Below are 24,963 nucleotides of genomic sequence, written 5' to 3' on the forward strand. Positions count from 1 at the left end.
CCCTGGTATTAATTCAAGCAACACATATGTTAAAAGCCAATTAGTATGTTGTGCGTTTGTCGTGTTGTTTGAATAGCTGTTTTTAGTTGTGTTTTTGACGTTTTGTGATTATATTACCTAGGATGACTGTGGCAGTGGGATGGGTACATTTGCCGTCAGAGTGGAGAGCATTCCCTGCTGTGATGAAGCACTCACCTGTTCGCGTGCTATCTCTGTCGACCTGGTAAACACACAGGCACACACACACACACAACACAAATGCGTCTTTTTTTGCTCACAAAGGCTAATTCAGGTTCACAGTTTGACCTTAACATCTCTCTCTCTCTCTCTCTCTCTCTCTCTCTCTCTCTCTCTGTTCAGCATGGAGTGTCTCTGGTTTTGTCGGACATGTCGGTGCATCTGCTGGCCTCTAACTCCTCCTACTCTTCATCAGAGCTGCGGTACTCTGTGAGCAGTGTGGGCCTTTACACAGTGGCTTCGGCCCCACAGCTAGGGCTAACTCTCATCTGGGACAAACACACGCGCCTCACCGTACTGCTGGAGGCCAGGTGGAGGGTATGCATTCATGCACACAGAAACAGACAAACACACTTGCAAGGGCTGTAATGATACAACCAACTCACGATTCGGTTTATACCACAATTTTTGACCCAAGATTTAATACACCCTAAAAACCCTTTTTTCCACATTTACCAACATTATCAATGAAAAAAGTGTGTGGCTTTGCCATGAACATTCATTTTACTCTATGGACAATTTATTGCCTGCTTTGTTGTTTTTAAATTATGTTTCGAATTTCCCATTGAGCATTATGCTCTGTGCAAACATTTCATTCCCAAGTCATTTTAGTCATTACTCTCCTGTAGTGTTTCTAAAAGCTTATTAAACATCATACACCACTGTGAGATTTACCAAACGTTAGCATCACCAGCCATTACTAGAACCCCTTATTCTTTGGAAACATTCCACCATTTCATCCTATTTTGTCCTTAGTTAAAATAACCACTAAAAGAGTCTGAAGCGCTTTGCGTTCATATCATGTTTGAATTATTGTTATATTAAGCTGTTTAAAGCATTTCTAGTGCATATCACCTCAGGCACTTCTGCACTGTTAGTGCAGCTCAGTTTAGTCCAGCTTCAGTCACGTGACAGAGCCTTCCTCAATGGTGCATGTTTCATTTTGATGGGAGAGCTGAGTAGACGTGAGTCTCTAAGCTCTGAGGTACCAATTTTGCTAGCTAGGTTTTATTTTCTATTTTGGCTTCATTTAGTCTTTTATGTCTTTAATTTGGTTTTCATACCATTTTTTGTTTTTACATATTTCTCTAAGTCTTTATTTGGAGTTTATTTATTATTTATCTTATCTTTGATTTATGCCTCATGGCCTTACTTTGGGTAAAAAAAAAACATCTTCTGGAAAATCCATTTTCCGGTGCTCCTGACTGCTCAGCAACTGCTCCAAGGCCACTGGGTGACTTAACCCTCAACACGCATAAACATTTATAAATGTGTGTATAAAGGTTTGCGTATGTATTTATACACACATTTATGTACACACATACATAGGGGCACAAATGAGCACAATCAGTCATTTGTCCCTATCAAAGGCCTTTACTGCATCTAAAGAAAATACTACTTCTGAATATCCTGTGGATGGTGTAGAAATGTCATTTATCAAATCTACACCAAACCTCAGCTACTAATCCTTACAAACTGTACATGTGTATGCCGTACAGGGAAGGGTGTGCGGTCTGTGTGGAGACTTTGACTCCAGTGAGGCCAATGACCTTCAGAGCCGGGGATCACTGATGTTGTCCAGCTCACTGGAGTTTGGAAACAGCTGGAAGACAGGCACGCCACCCTGCTCCGATGTGAGGAACGAGACCTTCCCCTGCCAACGTCACTCCTACTGTGCCAACTGGGCACAGAGACGCTGCATGATAATCACCGGGGACGCATTCAAGCAGTGCCACCTCAAGGTACACTGCAATACACCAATCACAGAGTTCTAGCCTGGAAAGAGTGGCTGAAATAATGTTAGCATGACTTTTGGAGCCAATTACTGAACAGAGAGAGACAGCAAGACATTCTATACCACAAAGGGAAACAGTTTTTAACACAACATGGAGAAACCATCTTTTTGTCAAGATTTCTTGATATCACTTCTGTGTACTCACTACTGTGGCCCCCTTTCAGTTTATGAAATACAGGGAAGATGCAGGTTTGAGTCTTGTCCGATGCAAAGCTAAATCACATTGGTGACACAATGCAGATTGCCCTTGATGTTTCTATGCTACGTGTGATCACACAGGTGGACCCTACTCCGTACTATGAGGCCTGTGTTTTGGAGGCGTGCTCTTGTGAATTTGAGGGCAAGTTCCTGGGATTCTGCACAGCTGTGGCAGCCTACGCTGAGGCCTGCAGTGAGCAGGACGTCTGCATCCACTGGAGGACTCCAGAGCTGTGTCGTGAGTACTTAACCACACACTATATATAATCTATATAATCAGTAACAATAATAAACAGTAGTGTTAACTTGAAGTGACAGTATATAATTGTAGACATTTGTTTTCAGAATGTAAGCTACTCGTTCCACAAATGTTATCTTTTCATAAATATATGAATATAAATATATCTATATGTAAATAAAAGTATCTTTTGCAGCCAAAGATGTCTATATCTGGTAAATCAGAATGGTGGACAAGATTTGCTCATTCATTAAAAGTGTAAATTTCTAGGTCATAATAAATACTCATAAACTTGATGGTGGTGATACATATTCATGAAAAAAATATGGGAAAGGGCAGAAGTAGCATTACATAGTGTAACTTTCAGTTCCTAATGGAGAACTAAGGCTATAAATCATAGGGTTGCCAGTTCGAATCCCACCCTTCCACTCCCTACCGCACTGCACTCTATGACTGAAGTACCCTAACACCTAACACTTCGTTACTCCTGAGATTGTAACCAATACCCTACAAATCGCAGTGGATACAAGCATCAGCTGAATGTAAAGTAATGTAGTATTTCTTTTCTGTCCTCTTCCCAGCTGTGTTTTGTGACTATTACAACAAGGAGGGGCGCTGCACCTGGCACTATGACCCCTGTGGAAAAGCCAAGACCTGCAGGAATGATTATTTTAAGGGGAAACTGGAAGGTAATTGTGTAGTATAAAAAGGTACACTCATTTGTAAGTTCACCAGCAATCCCAAACTACACAAAACATAGACAAGGATATTTTACATCCTACCTCCATGTTTTCTATTCTCTCTGATGTAGACCTGAAATTTGTTGTGCTTTTTTACTGTAAGCGCTGATTACGTACTGAGTATTTTCATGTGAGACATTTATCACTCTGTTCATGTGAGATATTTATCATCCTAATGCAGGGTGCTACCCAAGGTGTCCAGCAGAGGCACCCTACTATGATGAGAACACAGAGGACTGTACCACACTACAGAATTGCACCTGCCTTTTCAATGGCACAGTCTTCAATCATGGCACACAACTGAGAATGGCTACTGAGAACTGGTGAGTTTTTGGGTGCATTCCCATATGCGGACTACCATCCTCCACTTGTGCTTGTGGCCTCGCATTTTGCTGATGCCCTATGTCCGTGAAGAAAACAATTAAGTTTTCCTGCTGTCAACCTAGCCACAACAACTTTTGGGTGTGACTGCTGACTGTTGACTGTTCTTCATTCACCATTCCGATTGCAAACAAGAAAATTGTGCTTTTGCAAGATATTTAAGCAATAAGCCACGAGAGGCTGTGGGTTACGCTCGATTGATAACGGCCAAGGGGAGTGGGGCACGACGCGAAGCGGAGTGTCGTAAACGTCCCCTTGCCCGTTATCAATAGAGCGTAACCCACGGACTGAAGTGGCTTATTGCTTATCTAACACTGTTACAATTAATCGCTGACCGAATTTCTTTAAAAACACTTTAATGACAATTAATTTCCAGAAAACACCCTTCGCTACAAAAACTCAGCAAGGGGTGATCAACACAGCAGGAATGAAATGTCTTTGCAATCACACTGATACCCCAACCACAGATGGTGCAAAGATGTGCTCTTCTTGCAGACTCCCCAACTGCAACATATTCTCATTACCGACGTAGATGCGCTGGGTCTAACTTGAACGTGAATAGAATCTTCATGTGAAAGGTGTAGGTTTACGCTCGATTGACCACAGTTATCAGCCAATCAGAATCGAGAACCGGACCGCACAGTGTTAGATTGAATTAATTTTCTATCGTCAGTGACATCATCATGAGGTCACAAGCAGGTAAGCGAGCAAGGGAGGATGGGAGTCCGAATATTAGAATCTACCCACAGTGTCACATTGAGACACATACATTAGTACTTTTTAGAGGTGGGGTGAAAGGAGGTTGCAATATGTGAAATGTTTCTTCAATTCTCCTAATGTGTGTGTTTTGTTTTTGTGTGTCCTTAGCACATGTACTGAAGGAAAGATGCACTGTGGTAAGATTTAATTTATTAAACCAATTAACTTAAAATAAATGATCATTGCCTTGGGACTGGACAAACGCCAGTGCTGAATTTATTGTTTAAAAAGTTGGGTAGGAGACCATCCATCCACTGCAAATGTAACTGAACCAAACTTTTTTTTTCTATCAGAATCACCACCACCACCAACTACATCACAGCCCACCACGATTACCATAATGCCACCAACCACACCATCAACCTCTCCGACCACTACTACAAGAGGAACAGTAACTGCAAATACATCAGCCACAACTATTACTCTGCCAACTTCAACCACACAACCACTAACAACCACAATAACTACAACTGCTTCAACCAAAGCACCAACTACAATGGTACCTACGGAAACCACTTCTACAATGGAAATGACAACTACAATGGGACCTACAACAACCACATCTACAATAGGAACCACAACTTCAAGCACACAACTGCCAACTGAAACCATGGCAGCACCAAATACAACAAAAGCAATCACAAGACCATCAACCACAACCGTATCTGTGACAACGTCTGTAACTACAACTACAATGGCACCCTCCACGACCACAACAACATCAACAACAACACCAATGACTTCAAACTGGCCGACCACAGAGACAGCAACAACATCCTCAAGGATAATAACATCCACCGCTCCACCATCAACACCTATAAAGACAACATTGATGACTACAACCAATCCTACTACCACTACTCCATTCATGACCAGAGGTGTAGAACCAAGCACTGAGTACACAGAAATCTATACAACTGCACAAACGACAACTATAACTATGACAGTGGGTCCATCAATAACAAGTTCAGTACCAACTACCGTGGAAACCTCAACTGAACACCCATCTTCAAATACGGAACTACTTACAGCCACCTCAGCTACTACAGATACTACTTTTTCTGTTATAACAGGACCACCAAAACATATAACAGGACCATCAAATCACACAGGGCCTCCAAATCAGACAACAGTTCAACAAGTCATAAAAACAACAACTTCCCTGTCACCCACAACTGCAAGAGAACCTACAACTTCAACTACAGGAACAAGGCCCACCACTCAGTCAACAATTACTTACAGAACTACCTCTACTCCAGAATTCTCAACACCCACACCATCTACCTTGGAACCAACAACTGCTACTTCAACAACTTCAACAACATCAAGATCTACCACTCAGTCAACAACAACTAGATCTGCAGAATTATCTACCACTGACAAACTATCAAGCACATTAGAATCTATAATTACAACAGAAGCTAGTACTGAAGGAACAACACCAGAAGCAACAAGTACCACCACCCTATCAACAACTACCAGATTTACCACTCCTCCAGAACACTCAACTACAATATTACAGACTACTACAGAACCTAAAACTACAACCACTACAACCGAAGGGACCACATCAGAGGAAACAAGCCCAACCAGTCTATCAACAACAACTTCAAGAGTTACCACTCCTCCAGAACCCTCAACTACAATATTACCGACTATTACAGAACATACAACTGCTACCTCAACTACCGCAACAACAAGCCCCACCACTCAGTCAACAACAACTACCAGAGCAACCACTACTCCAGAATTCTCAACAACTGCAATATTACCAACTACCAAAGAGTTTACAACCACAACCACTACAACAGAAGGGACCACATCAGAGGAAACAAGTACCACCACTCTGTCAGCAACATCTACCAGAGCAACCACTCCTCCAGAGTTCTCAACAATTGCAATATTACCAACTACTACAGAACCTACAGCTGCTACCTCAACTACAACAATAACAAACCCCACCACTAAGTCAACAACAACTACCAGAGCAACCACTACTCAAGAACCCTCAACTACAATATTACCGACTACCACAGAACCTAAAACTACAACCACTACAACAGAACCAACCACATCAGAGGAAATAAGCCCAACCACTCCTTCAAAACCCTCAACTACTACAGAACCTAAAACTACTACTTCAAGTACAGAAACAAGCGCCACCACCCAAACAACATCAACTACTAGGGCTTCTCACTCATCAACTATGGGGCCCTCAACTGTAGCAGTATTAACAACTACTGTAGAACCCACAACCACTACAACAACAACTACAGAAACAGCCAGCTCCACCACTTTGTCAACAACTACTACCCACACTACCACTACTTCAGAACCCTCAACTGCAATAGTACCAACTACCGTAGAACCTACAACTACAACCACTACAACAGAGGGAACAACATCTGTGGCATCAAGTACCACCACTACCTTATCAACAACAGCAACCAGGGCTACTGAAACAACAACACTTAGAACTTCTCCAAGCACTGTCATGGAAACTACAGAAATGACGAGTAGAACTACCTTCAAGCCTTCCACTGTAACCTCATTCACCATCACACCACAGTGGCCAACGACTGAACTGAGCACAGAGTGGCCAACTACAGAGGAACAAACAACTGCTATGGAGGAGACATCCACTTTGCCTACATCCACCACCATAGAACCAACAACATCTACAACTGAAACGAAACCAACAACAAAGGGCTCAACAACCACATCCATGGGGACTACAGCAACAACAATAGAGCCTACCACTGTATCCACAACTACTCCAGTCGAAACCACTACAATCATGACAACATCATCAACTAGCAAACAGCCCACAAATACAATGACATCAACTACTACACAGTCCACAACTACACTGGCATCAACTACTACACAGTCCACAACTACACTGCCATCAACTACCACACAGTCCACAGCTACAATGCCGTCAACTACTACACAGTCCACAACTACAATGCCGTCAACTACAGTAACGACAACAGCAGCCCCAACAGAGCGTACTACTGTAAAGTTCCCCACCACCACCTTTCCAACCCATTCAACTAAAGAAGCCACAACAACAATACACATGTCAACAACTACTACCATGAATCCAACCACAGGTACTGTCTGTCACTTCGAGTCATGTGTAATTCTCTCCCCCAATTCTCTTACATATAGTATAGCAAATAGTTAGAATTACCGTCTTAGTTTAAATGATTATGTAAATTATGTTTGTTTAATTATACTTGCCTTCTTGTGTGCATCCTGCTTTGGGGAAAATATATTTTGCGCACTGTCCATTCCAACAGCAAGCTTTAATATAACGTTTCGGTCATCTGTCCTATAGGTGATTTTTTTTTACCTGAAGAAGGTCAGATGACCTTTATTTAAAAAAAAGTTGAAATGAACTCCATTCAGATAACATTTGGTCCCACTCAAAAACAATGTTGATTTTACATTTTCTGAGTTAATTCTACTCTATATTGTGTACATGTCAAGACCTTTAGAGTTGATTTCATTGGCCACCTACCAAATGTTACCCTCACTTTTGACTCCATGCTAGAGTAATTTGATTCTCCACAATACAGTGTTGTAAATACTCTATATAAGTTTACTCTGGAACATTAACAACCCCATTTTTCATACCATGATGCATTATGTTTTATATGTATGTTTGTACGTATTCACTGTGAATGGCTGTGTTTTTCTCTCCCAGTAGCTCCATGTGAGTGCAGGGACGTGCAGAGGAATGCGAGCTGGGCGTGCGGGGACAGGTGGACAGAGGACTGCCTCCACAAGCAGTGCCACAACAGCAGCATCACAATGACCCAGGTCACCTGTCCAGAGGTCCCGATGCCTGACTGCCCTCGCAATCAGATGGTCAAAGTCACTGAGGGATGCTGCCCCATTTACAAGTGCAATTGTAAGTTGTCAAGAGCATCGAAGCCGACAGGGGGGGAGGGCATTACATTACATTACATTTCATTTGGCAGACGTTTTATAACCAAAACGACTTACAATCGATGACATAATCATAGCTAAAGCGGTGAAAAGGGGTCTGTTGTCCCAGGCCCAGAATTCGATCTTTATTCATTTGTATGCATTGGCTGGGGGGCCTTTTCAGATAACTTTGTCCCGGATCCGGTCATGCCTGTCAGCGGCCTTGATCAGGAGTAACATTAGAAGCACGCCATGTGTTTTCCATCTAAATATGTCAGATTATTATTTTACAACGTTTATTTGATCCACTGACCTCGTGATCGGGTGGTCAGGATCATTGAGGGATCCTGTCTCACTTATTACAAGTGCGACTGGAAGTACTTAGTACTTACTAAGCACTTACAGTTGGACTTAATGCTTACTGTAGGCAAGCACTACATCTCTTTCGAAGCAAAATATCCTCCAACCTGAAACTCTCTGACCCACAGAGCAACTCCCTAGACATTAGGCCACGGAGGTGTACTAATGCACCACCTCTAAATGTCCTGTCTATCCTTGATGTTTTCTCCTCTGGTCACTGTGAGGTGAATGGGGAAAAATACCCTCCAACCTGAAACCCTCATTAGTTTCCATCTATTTATCCTCCACGTTTTCTTGTCCAGTCACTGTGAAATGTATGAGGACCCGCACTTCATCTCCTTCCAGCCGCAACACTAAACACTTCCTGCACATAGCACCTTGTACTTAAAGAATTGCAGTATACACGTCAATTAGTCAAACATACGAAACGTAATGTAACTCTTTTGGCAACCCACCATATTTTCTCCTCAGGGCGCTATGAAATACATGGAGATCCACACCACATTTAGCCATGTAAATTAGCCCCAACCGCCAGCGGCCAAAATTATTTTTGACAGCGAGTGGGTCTATCCCCGCACAATGCCCCAATGCCCTGAATCTGGAAAACCAATCACAACCCAGGACACTTGTTTTGAGTTGAACTTGTTTTGTTTTGAATCTTTGGATGCAAAGCTGACAGAGTTATGAGGGAATGATGACAAAGCGTTGGCCAATGGGGCACCTTAGTCATACCCTCTACTTCCTGGTTCCATGGGGCAACAAGTTGCAAAAAATTGAATGGAAGTGAACGAGGCGAGTCGTACTGGATTTGTGGTGCATAGGTAGAAGTCCAAGGTTTGGATTGGTGTCGAAAAACCACTCATTTGAAGCCCAGAAATTATTTTTTGACTCCCCCTGCCCCATGAACCAGGAAGTAGAGGGCGTGACTTAGGTGCCCCATAGGCACAGACACAGTTTGAAAAACAACGGGTTGTTTCCATCAACAATCTTCCGATGTGTCATTCATCGGGGCCAGACTAAATATTCACATTTAATCTCACATTTAGTCTGGCTTGTCAGCCTACACTACATCTCCTTTTAGTGCAAAACATCCTTCCATCTGAAACATCTAAACTCTTTTGACGGTCCTCCATTTTGTTTTTTTCCTTGGGTCGCTGTGAAGTGTATGGGGACCCCCTACTACATCTCCCTCCAGGGCAAAATATCCTCCAACCTGAAAATCTCTTGATGTTCTTCTATCCTCCATTTTATCCTCACTGGCTGTGTTCTGCAGTGTGCTGTACTAATCCACCACCCGTACCTTCTCCTCCATTTTTCAGGTCGCTGTGATGTGTATGGAGACCCCCACTACATTTCCTTTCAGGGCACCGCCTATGACTTCTTGGAGAACTGCACGTACACACTGGTGCAGGAGCGGTCGCCGCAGCAACGTGGCTTCAGCATCGTGGTGGACAATTACTTCTGCATCCCCTGGCTGGCCGGCTCCTGTACCAAGGGCATCATGATGACCCTCCGCAATCACACTGTCACGCTGGGCATCAACACAGCTCAAAACAGAGTAGTGGTGTGTACTTCCCTAACACTACACTTGTACGTGTACACATCCACACCATTGATGGTCCTTACCATTTTTGGTAATCGCAAGCTTAGTTTGAGAATTGGTCGTCACCATTGTTGGTAATAACAAGCTTATAACAGAGACTGTGCAGGATTAAACAAGCTTCTGACAAACACTAAACCTCTCCCGGGTCACCAAACATTTAATGATACAGAAGTATATAAGTCTATATATATGTATAAGTCTCAAATGGTTGAGTCAGAAAAGTTTTAATTGAAACAGGTTTATACTGGCTAAGATACTAAGTGTCTCATTCATGTCCTCTCCCTCTTCCAGGCCACCTTAGAAAAGACTCAACTACAGAGTACAAGTAGAATGTCATAACAATATTACATCATGAGCTTCTCTGATAACCCTCCCTCCCCGAGGCCACTCACAGTAACCACAAGCCTAAAGTTGTCAATTGAAACAGGATTTTACAGGCTACCCTGGATAACAACTCAACCACATCACAGCAAGTTATGATATGACATTGCTGAGCAACTTTCGTAGCAGATCAAGACTACTATTTCAGTAACAACTGAAGGAGGCCAGAGAAACTCATTGTAAGGCTCAAGAACCTCAACCTTAACAAGCCAATAACCCTCCCCCAGGCCACCAAACATTTGATGATATAAGTCAGAAACGCAATTCAAGTTTTATTGTAGCCCCTTAACTCATGCCATTCCACCAGTGGAATGCTGTAATAACCATTGAAAAAAAACGTTACTACAGGGTACCATAGTGCTACACCACCATGACAGTGCAATACGTTACGACTTGGTCATTGACATTCAGGTAACAGCTAATTATAACAAGGGCTGTGCCTTATGTCTCATCCATGTCCTCTTCCACCTCCATAGGCTACCCTGGACCAGGAGCCAGTGCGGCCCCCCTATGAGGAGGATGGCATCCGCTTCGAGACCACAGGGCTACTGGTGACCGTCCACATGGAAGAGATCCGCTCCTTCGTCTCCCTCACGCCCTCCAACACACTGGTGGTCAACCTGGCCATGGAACACTTCCTCAACAACACTGAGGGACAGTGTGGTGGGTGTTGACTCATAGTGTGTTTTCATGATGTAATATGAGTATGTTAGTTTGTGTGTGTGTGTGTGTGTGTGTGTGTGTGTGTGTGTGTGTGTGTGTGTGTGTGTGTGTGTGTGTGTGTGTGTGTGTGTGTGTGTGTGTGTGTGTGTGTGTGTGTGTGTGTGTGTGTGTGTGTGTGTGTGTGTGTGTTTGAGAGAGAGAGAGAGAGAGAGAGAGAGAGAGAGAGAGAGAGAGAGAGAGAGAGAGATTATTGTCAATGTCTTATTTATATGGTTTAACTTCACATTGGAGACTTGTCAAACGCAATTGTGCTAACCCTTGAAGTTATATACAGTACATTACATTACATTACTACATATGATCTGCTCCTGTGTCTCCTTGATGACCTAGAACACGCAGGTGGTTGTCAACCCGTCAGTGCTATGCAGAACATCTACAATGAGGGATAGTGTGGTGGGTTGAAAAGAATAGGCCCACGCATCTTGGTCGGATAAAGAGAAAGAATACTGTTCTCAATCTATCTTTTTTAATGAAAATGAATGCTTGTCATCATGAAAGATGTGTTTTGTGTGTGTGTATGTGTCCATGCGTGTACGTTTGTGTGTGTGTGTGTGTGTGTGTGTGTGTGTGTGTGTGTGTGTGTGTGTGTGTGTGTGTGTGTGTGTGTGTGTGTGTGTGTGTGTGTGTGTGTGTGTGTGTGTGTGTGTGTGTGTGTGTGTGTGTGTGTGTGTGTGTGTGTGTTTTAATTTTGTGTACATGTGTGTGTGTCTACTACAGGAGTGTGTGGAGGCAGCTCGTGTGTGCGCCCTGGTGGTGTGATCGAGGATGACAGCTGCTGCTCAAAGACGGCGTACGACTGGGTCTACCCAGACTCCCGCAAGCCGTACTGTACGTCAGCACGACGCAATGTGCCCTGCCGTGACCCCGACTCGACCCCACCCCCCTGCCCCACCCAAATCCAGAACCATCCCATCTGTGAAATCCTCAGACTACCGTAAGTCAAGTCAATTCACGTCAAGTCAGCTTTTATTGTCAGTTTCTTCATATGCACAGGTCATATAAGGGAAATTGAAATTACGTTTCTCTCTCTATACCATGAAAGGACATAGACTTACACAGGATCATATTTACAAGCTGATACCAAAGTGCCTTTTCTGCGTATTGGTAACACTGGCTGCTCTACATCTGTGCTTGCGTGAGTGGGGGGAAAATTACATGTTTTACTTGGTTATTTTGTTGCTCATGACAAAAATAGCATGAAGATTAATATGTGTGTGTGTGTGTGTGCGTGTGTGTGTGTGTGTGTGTGTGTGTGTGTGTGTGTGTGTGTGTGTGTGTGTGTGTGTGTGTGTGTGTGTGTGTGTGTGTGTGTGTGTGTGTGTGTGTGCGGGTGTTTACACGCGCGCGTGTGTGTGTGTGCATGCGTGCGTGAGTGTGTGTGTGTGTCTGCGTGTGTGCATGTGTGACTCTGTGTGCGTGTGCGTGTGCATGCGTGTGTGTCTGTGCGTGTGTGTCTGCGTGTGTGTGTGTCTGCGTGTGTGTGTGTATGCAGTGAGTTTGCTGAGTGTGGTGAGGTTGTGGACCTGGATGTCCTGGTGGGCAGCTGTCGGTTTGACGTGTGCAGCTCCAGGATGCTCAACACGTCCTGCTCCGTGCTGTCCCAGGCTGCCGAGGAGTGCAAGAGACGCGGCTACTGTGTGGAGTGGAGACACCTCACCATGGGCATCTGTGGTAAGCACGCATGCACACACACACACACACACACCATACCTGTCAACCCTAACTATTTTCACAAACACCTACCCACCCACACATGCGCACTCTCTCACACAGATACATGATCACTGACACAATCACAACCTCCAAAAATGTATATCACATGTATGCTAGTTACAGACTAACACGAGTACCTGCAACCAGGGCTCTAAATTATCAGCCAAAATGGCTAGTGGATGTTAATCTTACTAGCTAAACATACACTCACTAATAGGTCAAAGTGCTAGTAAGTTGGTCTTTTCTACCAGCCAAACTGACATTTCACCAGCATTTGGCCGGTTGGCTGGTGTTTAATTTAGAACCCTGCCTGCAACTAATCATTGTTGCATACAATTGGAGTGTAACATAAAGAGAAGACACTAGAGGGCACTATAAGACTGACAGGTGCAACACTGACAGGTGCTGAATGCAACACGGTGGACAATCAGAGTGCTCTACCCCACTCTGCAAGGAGTAATGTGCTGTAATACTTATCTCCCAATTATGAAGAGCACTTTAAGAGATGAGAGACACACTCTGCCTCTAACGATACCCATTCCAATCCACTGATAATTGTGTCTTAGTTTGTTTTTATTTTTCCATTTTCTTCCAGTTTGTCTCTATGTGTTTTTGTATAGATTGTGTTTTATCATATAATTCCTACTAATCCTGTACATCCTGTGAAGCGCTTGGTTAGTGCTTTGTCTGTGAAAAGAGCTGGGCTTTGGTAAAGACGCTGAAGAAGGCTTAGGCCGAAACGTCTGTCTGTCTGCCATGCTAACCCAGTATTAAAACCAGGGCTTTGAACCTTTATTTTTTTCCAAATGGTTCGTTCCGAACAGAAACGGAATTATAACGTTTCCGGTTATGAGTTCCACCAACAAATTGACGTTCCTGAACCGGTTAGAACAAAAAAATACTGTTCCCGGAACGGTTAATTTCGTTCCTGTCAGGAAGAACATTCTCGGTGCGCTTTAATCGCGCTTCTCTGCAATGTCTAACAGTGATGCAATGGAAACTCGCCCCTTTTGTATGATAGTAGTTTCTCTTATTTAAGATGTGGAGTGGAGACTTTGTAATCCCTTTCTCCATTCAGTCAGTGAATGTCTGATGTCACACAGGACGTGAACCTGAGCAGTCATGGTAACGTGCACAGGAAAATCATTACTTTTTTTGTTTTGTTTGAGGAACGGTATTAACCGGTATTAACCGGTTACCATTATTTTTAAATAAGTGTTCCCGTTCCAGAACATAAAAAAAGATAACGTTTCCGGTTTCGTTTCTGTTCCTTGTAAAATACAAAAAGTTCCCGGTTTTCGTTTTCGTTCCTTGAACCGGTTCAAAGCCCTGATTAAAACTGCAAGAAATTGATCCGGGAGTGCGGCTTTTTTTACCATACATGAACTTTGCTGTTTGCTCGCACCCAAAGACCTTGTAAGAAACTTTTCGGAGTTGAGCGCACTTTCTCTACTAAGAGCTGGGCTAGGCATCCTGTTAGTACATTTTAGTTACTGGCCTACAGAGAGAGGTGTATACAGCAAAAGTAGAAGTACTCTTCTTATTGATTACATTACATTATTACATTGCATTGCATTTGGTGGACGCTTTATAACCAAATCGACTTATGTGATTTCTGATGTGATTACAACACTAGTACGCGGCATAATGTGGTTTACACACCAGTTATTCCAAAGGAGCTACAGTAGATACACTGTCAGGGTATTTCCACTTTTAATTTGTACACCTCTGCCTATTGATGAACATGGTGTTGCATCTCATTCAATTCCCTAAACTGCAGTGTGTCACTATTCCTACTATTCCTGTTTTCTGTTATAATGCCTCCTAATATTGAAGATTCATCACTTTGAGATGGTTTTGCCAGTAAATCGTGATAGATAAGTATATTTTACTTACCTAAGTGCTGCCCTACTGATGAACATGGATTTGCATCTCATTCATTTAACCCATTTTCATGTACAAGATGTTGTGTATACACTGTTTGACCTATGGTGCCTGGAGCAATATAGTATGCTGCATTCAGGCTCATGAGATTTGAGGTTTTTTAATAAAAGTGTGGGTATGTTGCAGCTGAATGAACATAACCTAATGCAAGATGAGGGTCCAAGCTTTTAAATGCAACTTATTTTGTGCTTTTATGTGCTTCGGAGGCTGAGATATTTAGGTTTTACTATAATAGGCAGAGGGCGACTTTTCCCAAAAAGGACTTAGGCATTCAGCAGGAGTTTTTTGCAGGTGCCTCTGGCTAAAATGGGTTAAGTGTAGAGTGCTTCTATTCGTCTGACTGTTGCAGATGTGTCGTGTCCGGATGGGAGAGTGTACCAGGAGTGCCGTGGTCAGCTGGACTCCTACTGCTGTGGAAGGTTAGTTTGGTGAATACCAGACAATTATTATTACTATTGTATTTCCTCAAATGATAACTACTATTAACAAAAAGAGTGTTTGGAGCAGACTACAAATACGTTCAGACTACAATTTCAAGGAGTCCTTTACATAATATATATATTTTTTAATCTGTCTGCCTGACTACCTGTGTGTCTGTCCATCTGTACATTTGTCCATCTATATGATGTCTGTGTGTGTGTGTGTGTGTGTGTGTGTGTGTGTGTGTGTGTGTGTGTGTGTGTGTGTGTGTGTGTGTGTGTGTGTGTGTGTGTGTGTGTGTGTGTGTGTGTGTGTGTGTGTGTGTGTGTGTGTGTGTGTGTCTATGTGTGTGTGTCCTCCTATGGTAGTCTGTCGGTGCCTGGCCGGCTCCTGGATGAGATGGCATCTGGCTGCTTCTGCCCTGAGCACCAGCTACGAGCTGGGGAGCACAGCGATGTGTGTGTGGACACCTGCACTGGTGAGGACACCCAAGTACACCACTGCACACCACACACACGCACACAGTAGGGGGCCCAGAATTGGGTCCTCATTACAGTATATCTATTGGGCTGAGGGGCCCTTTCAGATGACGTTGTCCTGGGCACAGCCAAAGCTGTCAGTGGCCCTGCACGCACACACACACACACACACACACAAACACAGACACACACACACACACACACACACACACACACACACACACACACACACACACACACACACACACACACACACACACACACACACACACGCACACACACATGCACACACACATGCTTGCACGCATGAATGCATGCACACATACTAATACTTTACACTACACATTTTGGAGCTATTCAGACGTTCTGTAAGATCCTGTCATATATTTTAAATTGACTTTTTTTGTACTTTTTGTTTTGTTTTTTTGTACAGATTGTAAAGGTCCCCATGGAGAGCCCAAGCAGGTAAGTCAGTTATTATCAGTAAGCAGTTGATTGATTGATTGATTGATTGATTGATTGATTGATTGATTGATTGATTGATTGATTGATTGATTGATTGATTGATTGATTGATTGATTGATTGATTGATGGACTGACTGACTCACAGATAGATAGATAGATAGATAGATAGATAGATAGATAGATAGATAGATAGATAGATAGATAGATAGATAGATAGATAGATAGATTGACCGGCAGATAGAAACTCTCTCTCTCTCTCTCTCACTCTCTCTCTCTCTCTCTCTCTCTCTCTCTCTCTCTCTCTCGCTCTCTCTCTCTCTCTCTCTCTCTCTCTCTCTCTCTCTCTCTCTCTCTCTCAGCCAGGGGAGACGTGGGAGTCTGAATGTGCCGTCTGCACCTGCAACAATCGTACCAAGACCACCGAGTGCCAGCCTAGAGCCACGCTGCCTCCCCCCATCTGTGCCTCTGATGCCATGCTGGTGACTGGCTGCTGTGGAGCCCAGACCTGTGGTACGTGAAGCATACTTACTGTTCCAGGATTAGAAAGTCTAAAATCCCAGGCCCTGCCGTGGCCAACCAGTAGGGCACTTGTCTGCCATGCGGCCGACCCAGGTTCGATTCCCGCTGTATCAGTAGTATACAATATACAATATACAATACAATACAATACAATACAATATATTTTATTTGTCATTGTGACGAGCACAACGAAATTGTGCATTCCTTGTTGAAGCAAAAATACATAAAAAATAAGAATACAAATATATATATATTTTTTTAAATGGAATAAAAAGAATGGTATGTATATAAAAACTATGCTTTTGATGCAAAATTCAGTTCTGTGATGGCCGCTGCATAGAAACTGTTTTTCAGTCTGTTTGTCCTTGTCTTAATGGACCTGAATCTCCTGCCCGATGGCAGCAATTCAAAAAGACTGTGACCTGGGTGGGATGTGTCTCTCAGAATGCACTTGGCCTTTTTTAGGCAGCGGGTGCTGTGTAGGCCCTCCAAAGATGGAAGAGGGCAGCCAATAATGTTCTCTGCAGCCTTTATGACCCCCTGGAGCTCTTTCCTCTGTGCCACAGTGCAGCCTGGGAACCACACACAAAGACAATATGTCAATATGCTCTCCACTGAGCAGCGGTAGAAGGACACAAGCAGCTTCTGACAGATGTTGTTTTTCCTAAGTATTCTTAGGAAATAAAGTCTTTGCTGTGCCTTACACTTAGATGAAGCACTTTCACTCATAGAATCGGTTGCAAACACACCTGAAGTTCACTATTCTAATGCCTGCTGTCGTGATTTGTAAACCCTGTTATTCCCCCATCCCCCCTCGGATGCCTTGCTGGTGACAGGCTGCTGTTGAGTCCAGATCCGTGGTGCTAGATACATACTCAACTTTTTTCTTGACTCTATTGGACGGGATAATTTGAGAGGAGACAGGAAAGCAATGGGAGAGAGGAGACACAGGAGGACGTGGAAATGACCTCGGGCCGGGATCGAGGTGGCCTAGCCATTTCAGCCATGGCCATTGGCCCAGGGCCATGCATACTGTATTCATCTGTAGGGGGCCCAGGGCCATGCATACTGTATTCATCTGTAGGGGCCCAGGGGCCCAGGGCCATGCATACTGTATTCATCTGTAGGGGCCCAGGGGCCCAGGGCCATGCATACTGTATTCATCTGTAGGGGGCCCAGGGCCATGCATACTGTATTCATCTGTAGGGGCCCAGGGCCATGCATACTGTATTCATCTGTAGGGTACTTTGCTGAGAACGGTACAGTAAAAGCCACTTATTTTCCCATTTGTAAGATCATTTTAAGGCAGCAGAAGGTATGTTGTCCATGCCCAGGGAGAGAGGGGGCCCAGAATTGGGTCCTCATTATGTACTGTATTGCGTGGGGGGGCCCTTTCAGATGACTTTGTCTCAGACACGGACAAAACTGTCAGTGGCCCTGAGTATACTAGCTGTTACAAACTTACCTGAGCTCACCTGGGGTGCTTTTCAAGTCAAGTCAAGTCGGTTTTATTGTTAATTTCTTTACATGCACTGGTCATACAAAGAATTTCTTACTTTACCATGCAGAGATAGACATAGACTTTAGGTGTGGACATAGACAATTAGACATAGACAGTACACATACACTACACCTAGACTAGAGTTCTTATACAATACCCCTACAGACATATAAAGTGAAAGACTGGGAAACAGCAGTCCTACATAGAACATGTATTAAGAAGAGGTATTGTTGTGCATTTTCAGTTATGTCCTATTGTGACGATTCTGACATGGTGATAGTAGCATAGTACCATTGTGAAATAGTAATACTTTTCTCAATAGCATTGTTGCTAATTAAGTTAGCAACGTACATGTACTGCTAAGTTGCTAATTGGTCAGCAACGACGTTTTTGAAAAAATGAGTCTTGAAACACACTTTGCCTAAAGCGTAATGTTGTTGTTCCAGTCACTCACGACTCAAATTATTTGTTGTTTTTTATTATTTATTTTTTCACAGTGGAGAAGACATGTCAATACAAAGGAGACACATATCAGGTAAGATAACGGGAACTACTTAACAATGTCTGTTTACAGTAATACATATATGATTTAATAATTGCTAGTTTTTAAATGGTTAATAAATAGTTTAATAATTGTTAAATAAATAAATAGTTAATAAATATATTTTTTAACAAAGATATAAAACATTTAGAGCACAATATTCACAATGATTGATGATTGATTGTGATTGTGTGATTGTGTGTGTGTGTGTGTGTGTGTGTGTGTGTGTGTGTGTGTGTGTGTGTGTGTGTGTGTGTGTGTGTGTGTGTGTGTGTGTGTGTGTGTGTGTGTGTGTGTGTGTGTGTGTGTGTGTGTGTGTGTGTGTGTGTGTGTGTGTGTGTGTGTGTGTGTGTGTGTGTGTGTGTGTGTGTGTGTGTGTGTGTGTGTGTGTGTGTGTGTGTGTGTGTGTGTGTGTGTGTGTGTGTGCACAGCTTGGGGCCCACTGGTCTGACCCCTTAGAGAGGTGTGTGTCATTTAGCTGCACCGACAGTGGCACTCTGATGGAGAGGAAACTGTGTCCCCGGGAGACCTGTACTGAGGTAACAACACACACACACACACACACACACACACACACACACACACACACACACACACACACACACACACACACACAGACACACAGACACACACACAGACACAGACACAGGATACCTGTACTGAGGTAAGCCCTGTGCACCAGGGTGTGACGCTGGCCCCTGCCAAGCGGCCAAAAACAGGTAAACCTTGGTTGTGGCCAGTAATAACTGAAGTCTCACTAGCCATGTTGGCAGGTAATTTATTCTTAGGTATGTATGGCATATCACATTTTATCCTATTGTTTGTCCCCACATATCAGCTGTTATATTTATGTTCAAGAATGATCATAACTCAGATTCCGTTTTTTCTTAAATGCTTTCACTATGTTCATAGCATTGATCTTCCTTTAGCATTTCATCCTCAGAGCTCAGACATATCATGGTAAAGAAAGAATACTTAGTATAGTTCAGATACACCACGCTCTTCCGTTTGGTGCGTCTCCAGTTGACACTGACGAAGGCAACAGCCGAAACGTTTGTCTACACTTCTGCTGCTATGTAAAAAATAAAAAAATAAAGAGAAGAAAAGAAGAACCTGAGTGCGTTCCACTTTTTCACCTTCAAAGAAAGAATACTGACAACAAACCTGTGGCTAGTAGAAAGGCTGACTGGGTAGTGACTCAGAAAAACTAGCGACATACAGTGAGCAAAAAGTTGATGTCAAGCCATGGCTGTGCATAACATACAGATACACACATACAATATATAGAATTCAGTACACACAGTAATGTAGGCCTTCGAGTAGTGTGAAAAATATGTAAAAGCACTGCAATGCAGTATTATGTACTTCTTAACCCTCTGGTTGTGTTACGGTCAAAAATGACCGTTTTGAAACTTCATTCTTAAATAACTTCATTATTTTTCATCATACACAAATGACACTTCATGATATCCTCCAAATGGTCCAAAATGGCTATTCAAATGGTCAAAATGAAATACAATGAAATTCCTAAAGAGTTGTGGAAGATACACCAACTTGTTACATTCATGGTGTTTCGGTCAAAAATGACCGGACCATTAATTTACATCTCCCAAAAGTTATATACAGTTATATTATATACAGTTATATTACATTCACTTTACTCTCATATTCTCTTTTGTTAGGCTTTTTAGAACACAACCATATGTGCCACATTAGTATAGATGTTTACAATTAGGTGAAATACTTGAAAAAAGTAAAGGTGTTCCAAATGGCCTGAAAGCCTCTGAGAGGCCCTAGACCAGTGTTTCCCAACCAGGGGTACGTGTACCATTAGGGGTAGGCGAGCACAAAGCAGGGGGTACTTGGAAAAATGAAATTTTAACAAATGTATGGGGCTTAGTTGCATTGGGATATAGAAAGTGATATAGAACATGACTTGGGGGGTACTCATGGCACAACGCAAATGCTTAGGTGGTACACGAGACAAAAAAGGTTGGGAAACACTGCCCTAGACTCCAGAGGGTTAATAAAACGAATTGGCGCAAGATAAGAAAAAAAGCCTACAAATCACTGAAACAAAGCAGAAATATAGCTGCAAGCAGCAATGCGGGGCCAAGCAGTAAACTTGCCAGAGCCGCCACGGCAACAGAAGGAACTGCAGCGCCCCCTTTGGTCCAAATCTCGCCAATGTTGGTGTGCATTCCTTGGACGAGAGTGTGATCACGTAAACCAAGTTTAGTTTGAATCCGTTGAAGAGCTGCCGAGATATGAGCTCACTTCCTGTTACCTGTTGGTGGCGCTAGAGAGCTTGGGGTCTGGATTTTTTTGTGGGAGGTCATGGGATGGACTAGAATGTGTGCAAAAAATCCTAACAGAAATTGACTAAGAGCTGAGATATGTTGCTGAGATATGACCTCACTTCCTGTTTTGCCACCTTTATGACAATTTTGATTGGCTGTCACCGGCAAACGACAAGAGGTGTTCAAAATTCTTTCCTCTCCCCCCTCCCTCTCCCTCCCTCCCTCCCTTCTTCCCTCTCCTCTTCCCTCTCCCTCTCCCTCTCCCTCTCCCCCCTCCCTCTCCCTCTGTCTGTCTGTGTGTGTGTGAGGAGGGGTTGGAGGGTGGGGTGCAGGGCCTGGAGCAGTGGGGCTTGACCCCCTGCCGAGAATGGTGTCAGTGAACGTGCGCAAGGGGAGCAGAGGAGACAGAGAGATGAGAAAAAATCCCTCCATTCTTTCCACAATTTTGAATGGCAGCTGTGAGCTGATAGTTTTTTCAATCGTTACGAAAATCCATACCTGGGTGCAACATAGTGTGAAGATGACCTGTGTACCAATATTTTGAAAATTGGGAGTACGGTTCAAAAGCTACAAGCAAAAATGTAGCTAAAACTTTGACCTGTTGGTGGCGCTACAGAGTTTGAGCTGGGGATCCGAATTTTGTTGTGGTAGGCCATGGGATGGACTTCTATGTGTGTACAAAATCCCAGACGAATTCAACAAACGGTTGCTGAGATATGACCTCACTTCCTGTTTCACCACTTTTACGACAATTTTGATTGGCTGTCACGGCTAAACGATAAAAGATATCCAATATTCCTTGAGACCCCATGTGTAACTCAGTCCAGAGATACTATAAACCAAGTTTCGGGCGAATTGGTAAAAAATTGTGGGAAAATTAACATTTTTATTGAATTTTACAAAATTCAAAATGGCGGGAAAACTATCCTGGCGGAAAATGACGTCATAGGGTGCGTTGGATTCGTCTTGGCTCAAGGATTCCAGGGATACCAAGTTTATGAAAATTGGCCAAGCGGTTCAAAAGTTACAAGCAGAAATGTACCTGCAACTTTGACCTGCTGGTGGCGCTAGAGCGTTGGGGCTGGGGTCCTATAAATTGCTGTGGGTAATGCTGAGCCGGGCCCGAATGTGTGTGCCAATTTACAGCATTTTCCTGCCTACGGTTCTATGGGCTGCCATAGACTTGCAGAGGGATAGGAATGGTGACTAGAGAATAATAATGAAGAAAACCTACTAACTCTATAGGGGCCTTCGCCAGCTTCGCTGCTTGGCCCCTAATAACATTTAAATCACATTGGAAATCTTTCAAAAGGATGTCTAAAAGGTATTAATCACAAAATGTGCAAATCAGGTTTTTAATCAATGTATTATTACCTTTTTTGTGTAGGCGGTCAATTTTGACACTGTGACACGTTAACACTATGAACGTAACCATGTTTCTAACACAACCAGAGGGTTAAAGCATGTCTACAGTATTCTGCAGACATTCAAGTGGTCATATATAATTGCTCTGTTTGTTTACCTATGTGTACGGCCAACGCCTGTGTGTGTGTGTGTGTGTGTGTGTGTGTGTGTGTGTGTGTGTGTGTGTGTGTGTGTGTGTGTGTGTGTGTGTGTGTGTGTGTGTGTGTGTGTGTGTGTGTGTGTGTGTGTGTGTGTGTGTGTGTGTGTGTGTGTGTGTGTGTGTGTGTGTTTGTATGTGTGTGTGCGCGTACGTGTGCAGGAGCTTCGTATCTGGGACGCAGATCACTGCTGTTACTCATGTAAGTGCAGAACCACTCTAGCCTGTCAACACCCCCCCACCACCACCACCACCACCATCAGCTATACCAACAGTCCCACCCCCATTCTGTTCTATTCAAACCATTCTAAAAACATTACTAGGCAATATCTTCTTTTGTGTTCTAAAGAAAAAAGTACAGAATTTACAGCTAATGTAATGCTTCAACATTTAAAAAATATTCATTTCCCCATTTGTGACTGCGTGCCCTCCCCCTTTCAGCTGTCAAGGGCTCTCTAACGCCCCTTAGGGACTGTAGAGCCCCTGTTGACGAACTCGGTACTAGACTATGCAGTAAGTATATCAATCAGACATTGAAAGGTGTGCTGTTTGTCTCATCCCCCCAGGTGACCGCACGTGTGGCCTTCGGCTGGCTCACGTCAACCTGACAGTGGAATCCTGTTTCGCCTCCGTTCAGCTGCCCATCTGCGAGGGGGAGTGTGGACATCGCTCGGGGTGAGAGACGAGCTCAGTGTGTGTGTGTGTGTGTGTGTGTGTGCATGTGCGTGTGTGTGTGTGTGTGTGTGTTTGTATCTACTCATTACGATCAGCCTTGGCCATGACTCAAATGGCAGTACTGTTACAATGGAGATCTGGGTTCGATTCCGGCCAGGGATCATTTCCCCACCCTCCCCCATCTCTCTCCTACTTGCATCCCATCACACTGCCCTGTTGAAATAAAGCCTAAAACACACTTAAGACTTTTAAAAATACTTTGTGGCAGGGACTTTTCTTCAACCCAGGATTGACGCTGATTTTTAAACATTTTTAGGGTCATTCATGCCTTTTTTGATAGATGGTGATAGGAAGTGGGCGGGAGAGAGAAAGATGGGGGTTGATTGTGAAATGACCTTCGGTGGGAATCTAACCCGGGTCCCCAGCAACAGCCAATGGCCCCAACTGTTTGAGCGGCCAGGGACGGGGATTGGCACTTCTACTGATAAATCAATCTCTCCTCGCCCAGGTGGCTGGCAGAGGGCGGGGTCTTGCAGCTGGAAGGGGTGTGTCCTCTGTGTAAGGAGGACACATCTGAAGAGCGCGTGGTCTACCTGACCTGCGAGGGACACACCCCCAAGCCGTTCCACTACAGACACATCACTTCCTGCCGCTGTGGCACATGCGCAGTGCAGCCATGAGATCACTTCCTGCTGATGTTTGCCACCTGGTTTTGTACACCCATGAATATAGAACACTAGATGTTGCTTTGACTACAACTGTGGATTGGAACGCATGCGCTGTAATATTTACAGTGCTAATTCAATGGTAATTATTTGCCTACAAAGTCAAATTTAACACATTTGTGGCACCCTCCACATGATGAATTAACACTGCAGAATTTAAGTCTTGGTACAGGGATACGGATGAAAGGATTGAATGACAAGGGGACAAGAAAATACACAAATCGTCCAGTTGGTGGCGGTAATACCATATATTGGTATCACTTAGGTTAACCCATTATGAGCACATTGTAAATAATGTTTAGAAGTAGGGTGCGCACATCCACAAGTAGTTGTCCAGGTGCCCGACAAAAGGTAGTTTTGGACTTTTGAAAGTCGCTTTTCCTCTTTTGAAAGTCGCTTTGGTTATAAAGCGTCTGCCAAATGCAATATAATGTAATGTAATAATGTAATGTAATAAAAGAAGTGTGATGAAGCGGTCTGCACACTGTGTATTAACTCCAAAAATACTTTATTTCAATTTTGTATTAATCATTTTAACATACGGCAACGTTTCGATCCAACAGAGGGATCTTCCTCAGCCTGATGTGTGATAAAGTATTTTTGGAGTTAATACACATTGTAAATAATGAAGGAATTTATCAACACAATATTTAAAAATGTCTGTAAATGAGTAAGAAATACTATGTAGACACGGCACAGCCACAGCAGTCCTGGAAGTTTGTTCTCCAAAGCTCAAAGGAGATGAAATTACTGGATATAGTAGAAGTAG

At 43.4% G+C, this 24,963-nt stretch overlaps 1 protein-coding gene across 1 annotated transcript in view; it reads left to right on the forward strand.

The window, feature by feature from the left end:
* The window catches only part of LOC134464823 (mucin-5AC-like), a 59,510-nt gene extending 35,361 nt beyond the window's left edge, over positions 1–24,149 (forward strand). The window contains exons 22-47 of the mRNA XM_063218158.1: positions 122–223; positions 361–555; positions 1,737–1,979; positions 2,312–2,468; positions 3,050–3,157; positions 3,390–3,531; positions 4,457–4,485; positions 4,642–4,739; positions 4,994–5,226; positions 5,443–5,689; positions 6,536–6,791; positions 7,333–7,464; positions 8,061–8,267; positions 9,964–10,208; positions 11,105–11,291; positions 12,069–12,285; positions 12,844–13,022; positions 15,358–15,427; positions 15,797–15,906; positions 16,341–16,372; positions 16,732–16,882; positions 18,890–18,927; positions 19,365–19,472; positions 22,957–23,068; positions 23,361–23,469; positions 23,978–24,149. Of these exons, the coding sequence (XP_063074228.1) occupies positions 122–223; positions 361–555; positions 1,737–1,979; positions 2,312–2,468; positions 3,050–3,157; positions 3,390–3,531; positions 4,457–4,485; positions 4,642–4,739; positions 4,994–5,226; positions 5,443–5,689; positions 6,536–6,791; positions 7,333–7,464; positions 8,061–8,267; positions 9,964–10,208; positions 11,105–11,291; positions 12,069–12,285; positions 12,844–13,022; positions 15,358–15,427; positions 15,797–15,906; positions 16,341–16,372; positions 16,732–16,882; positions 18,890–18,927; positions 19,365–19,472; positions 22,957–23,068; positions 23,361–23,469; positions 23,978–24,149 (3,879 nt within the window). The remainder of the gene's footprint in view (positions 1–121; positions 224–360; positions 556–1,736; positions 1,980–2,311; positions 2,469–3,049; positions 3,158–3,389; positions 3,532–4,456; positions 4,486–4,641; positions 4,740–4,993; positions 5,227–5,442; positions 5,690–6,535; positions 6,792–7,332; positions 7,465–8,060; positions 8,268–9,963; positions 10,209–11,104; positions 11,292–12,068; positions 12,286–12,843; positions 13,023–15,357; positions 15,428–15,796; positions 15,907–16,340; positions 16,373–16,731; positions 16,883–18,889; positions 18,928–19,364; positions 19,473–22,956; positions 23,069–23,360; positions 23,470–23,977) is intronic.
* Positions 24,150–24,963: the final 814 nt, after the last annotated feature.

Source organism: Engraulis encrasicolus, chromosome 15 (genome assembly GCF_034702125.1).
Source record: "Engraulis encrasicolus isolate BLACKSEA-1 chromosome 15, IST_EnEncr_1.0, whole genome shotgun sequence".
In the NCBI taxonomy this organism is placed as follows: Eukaryota; Metazoa; Chordata; class Actinopteri; order Clupeiformes; family Engraulidae; genus Engraulis; species Engraulis encrasicolus.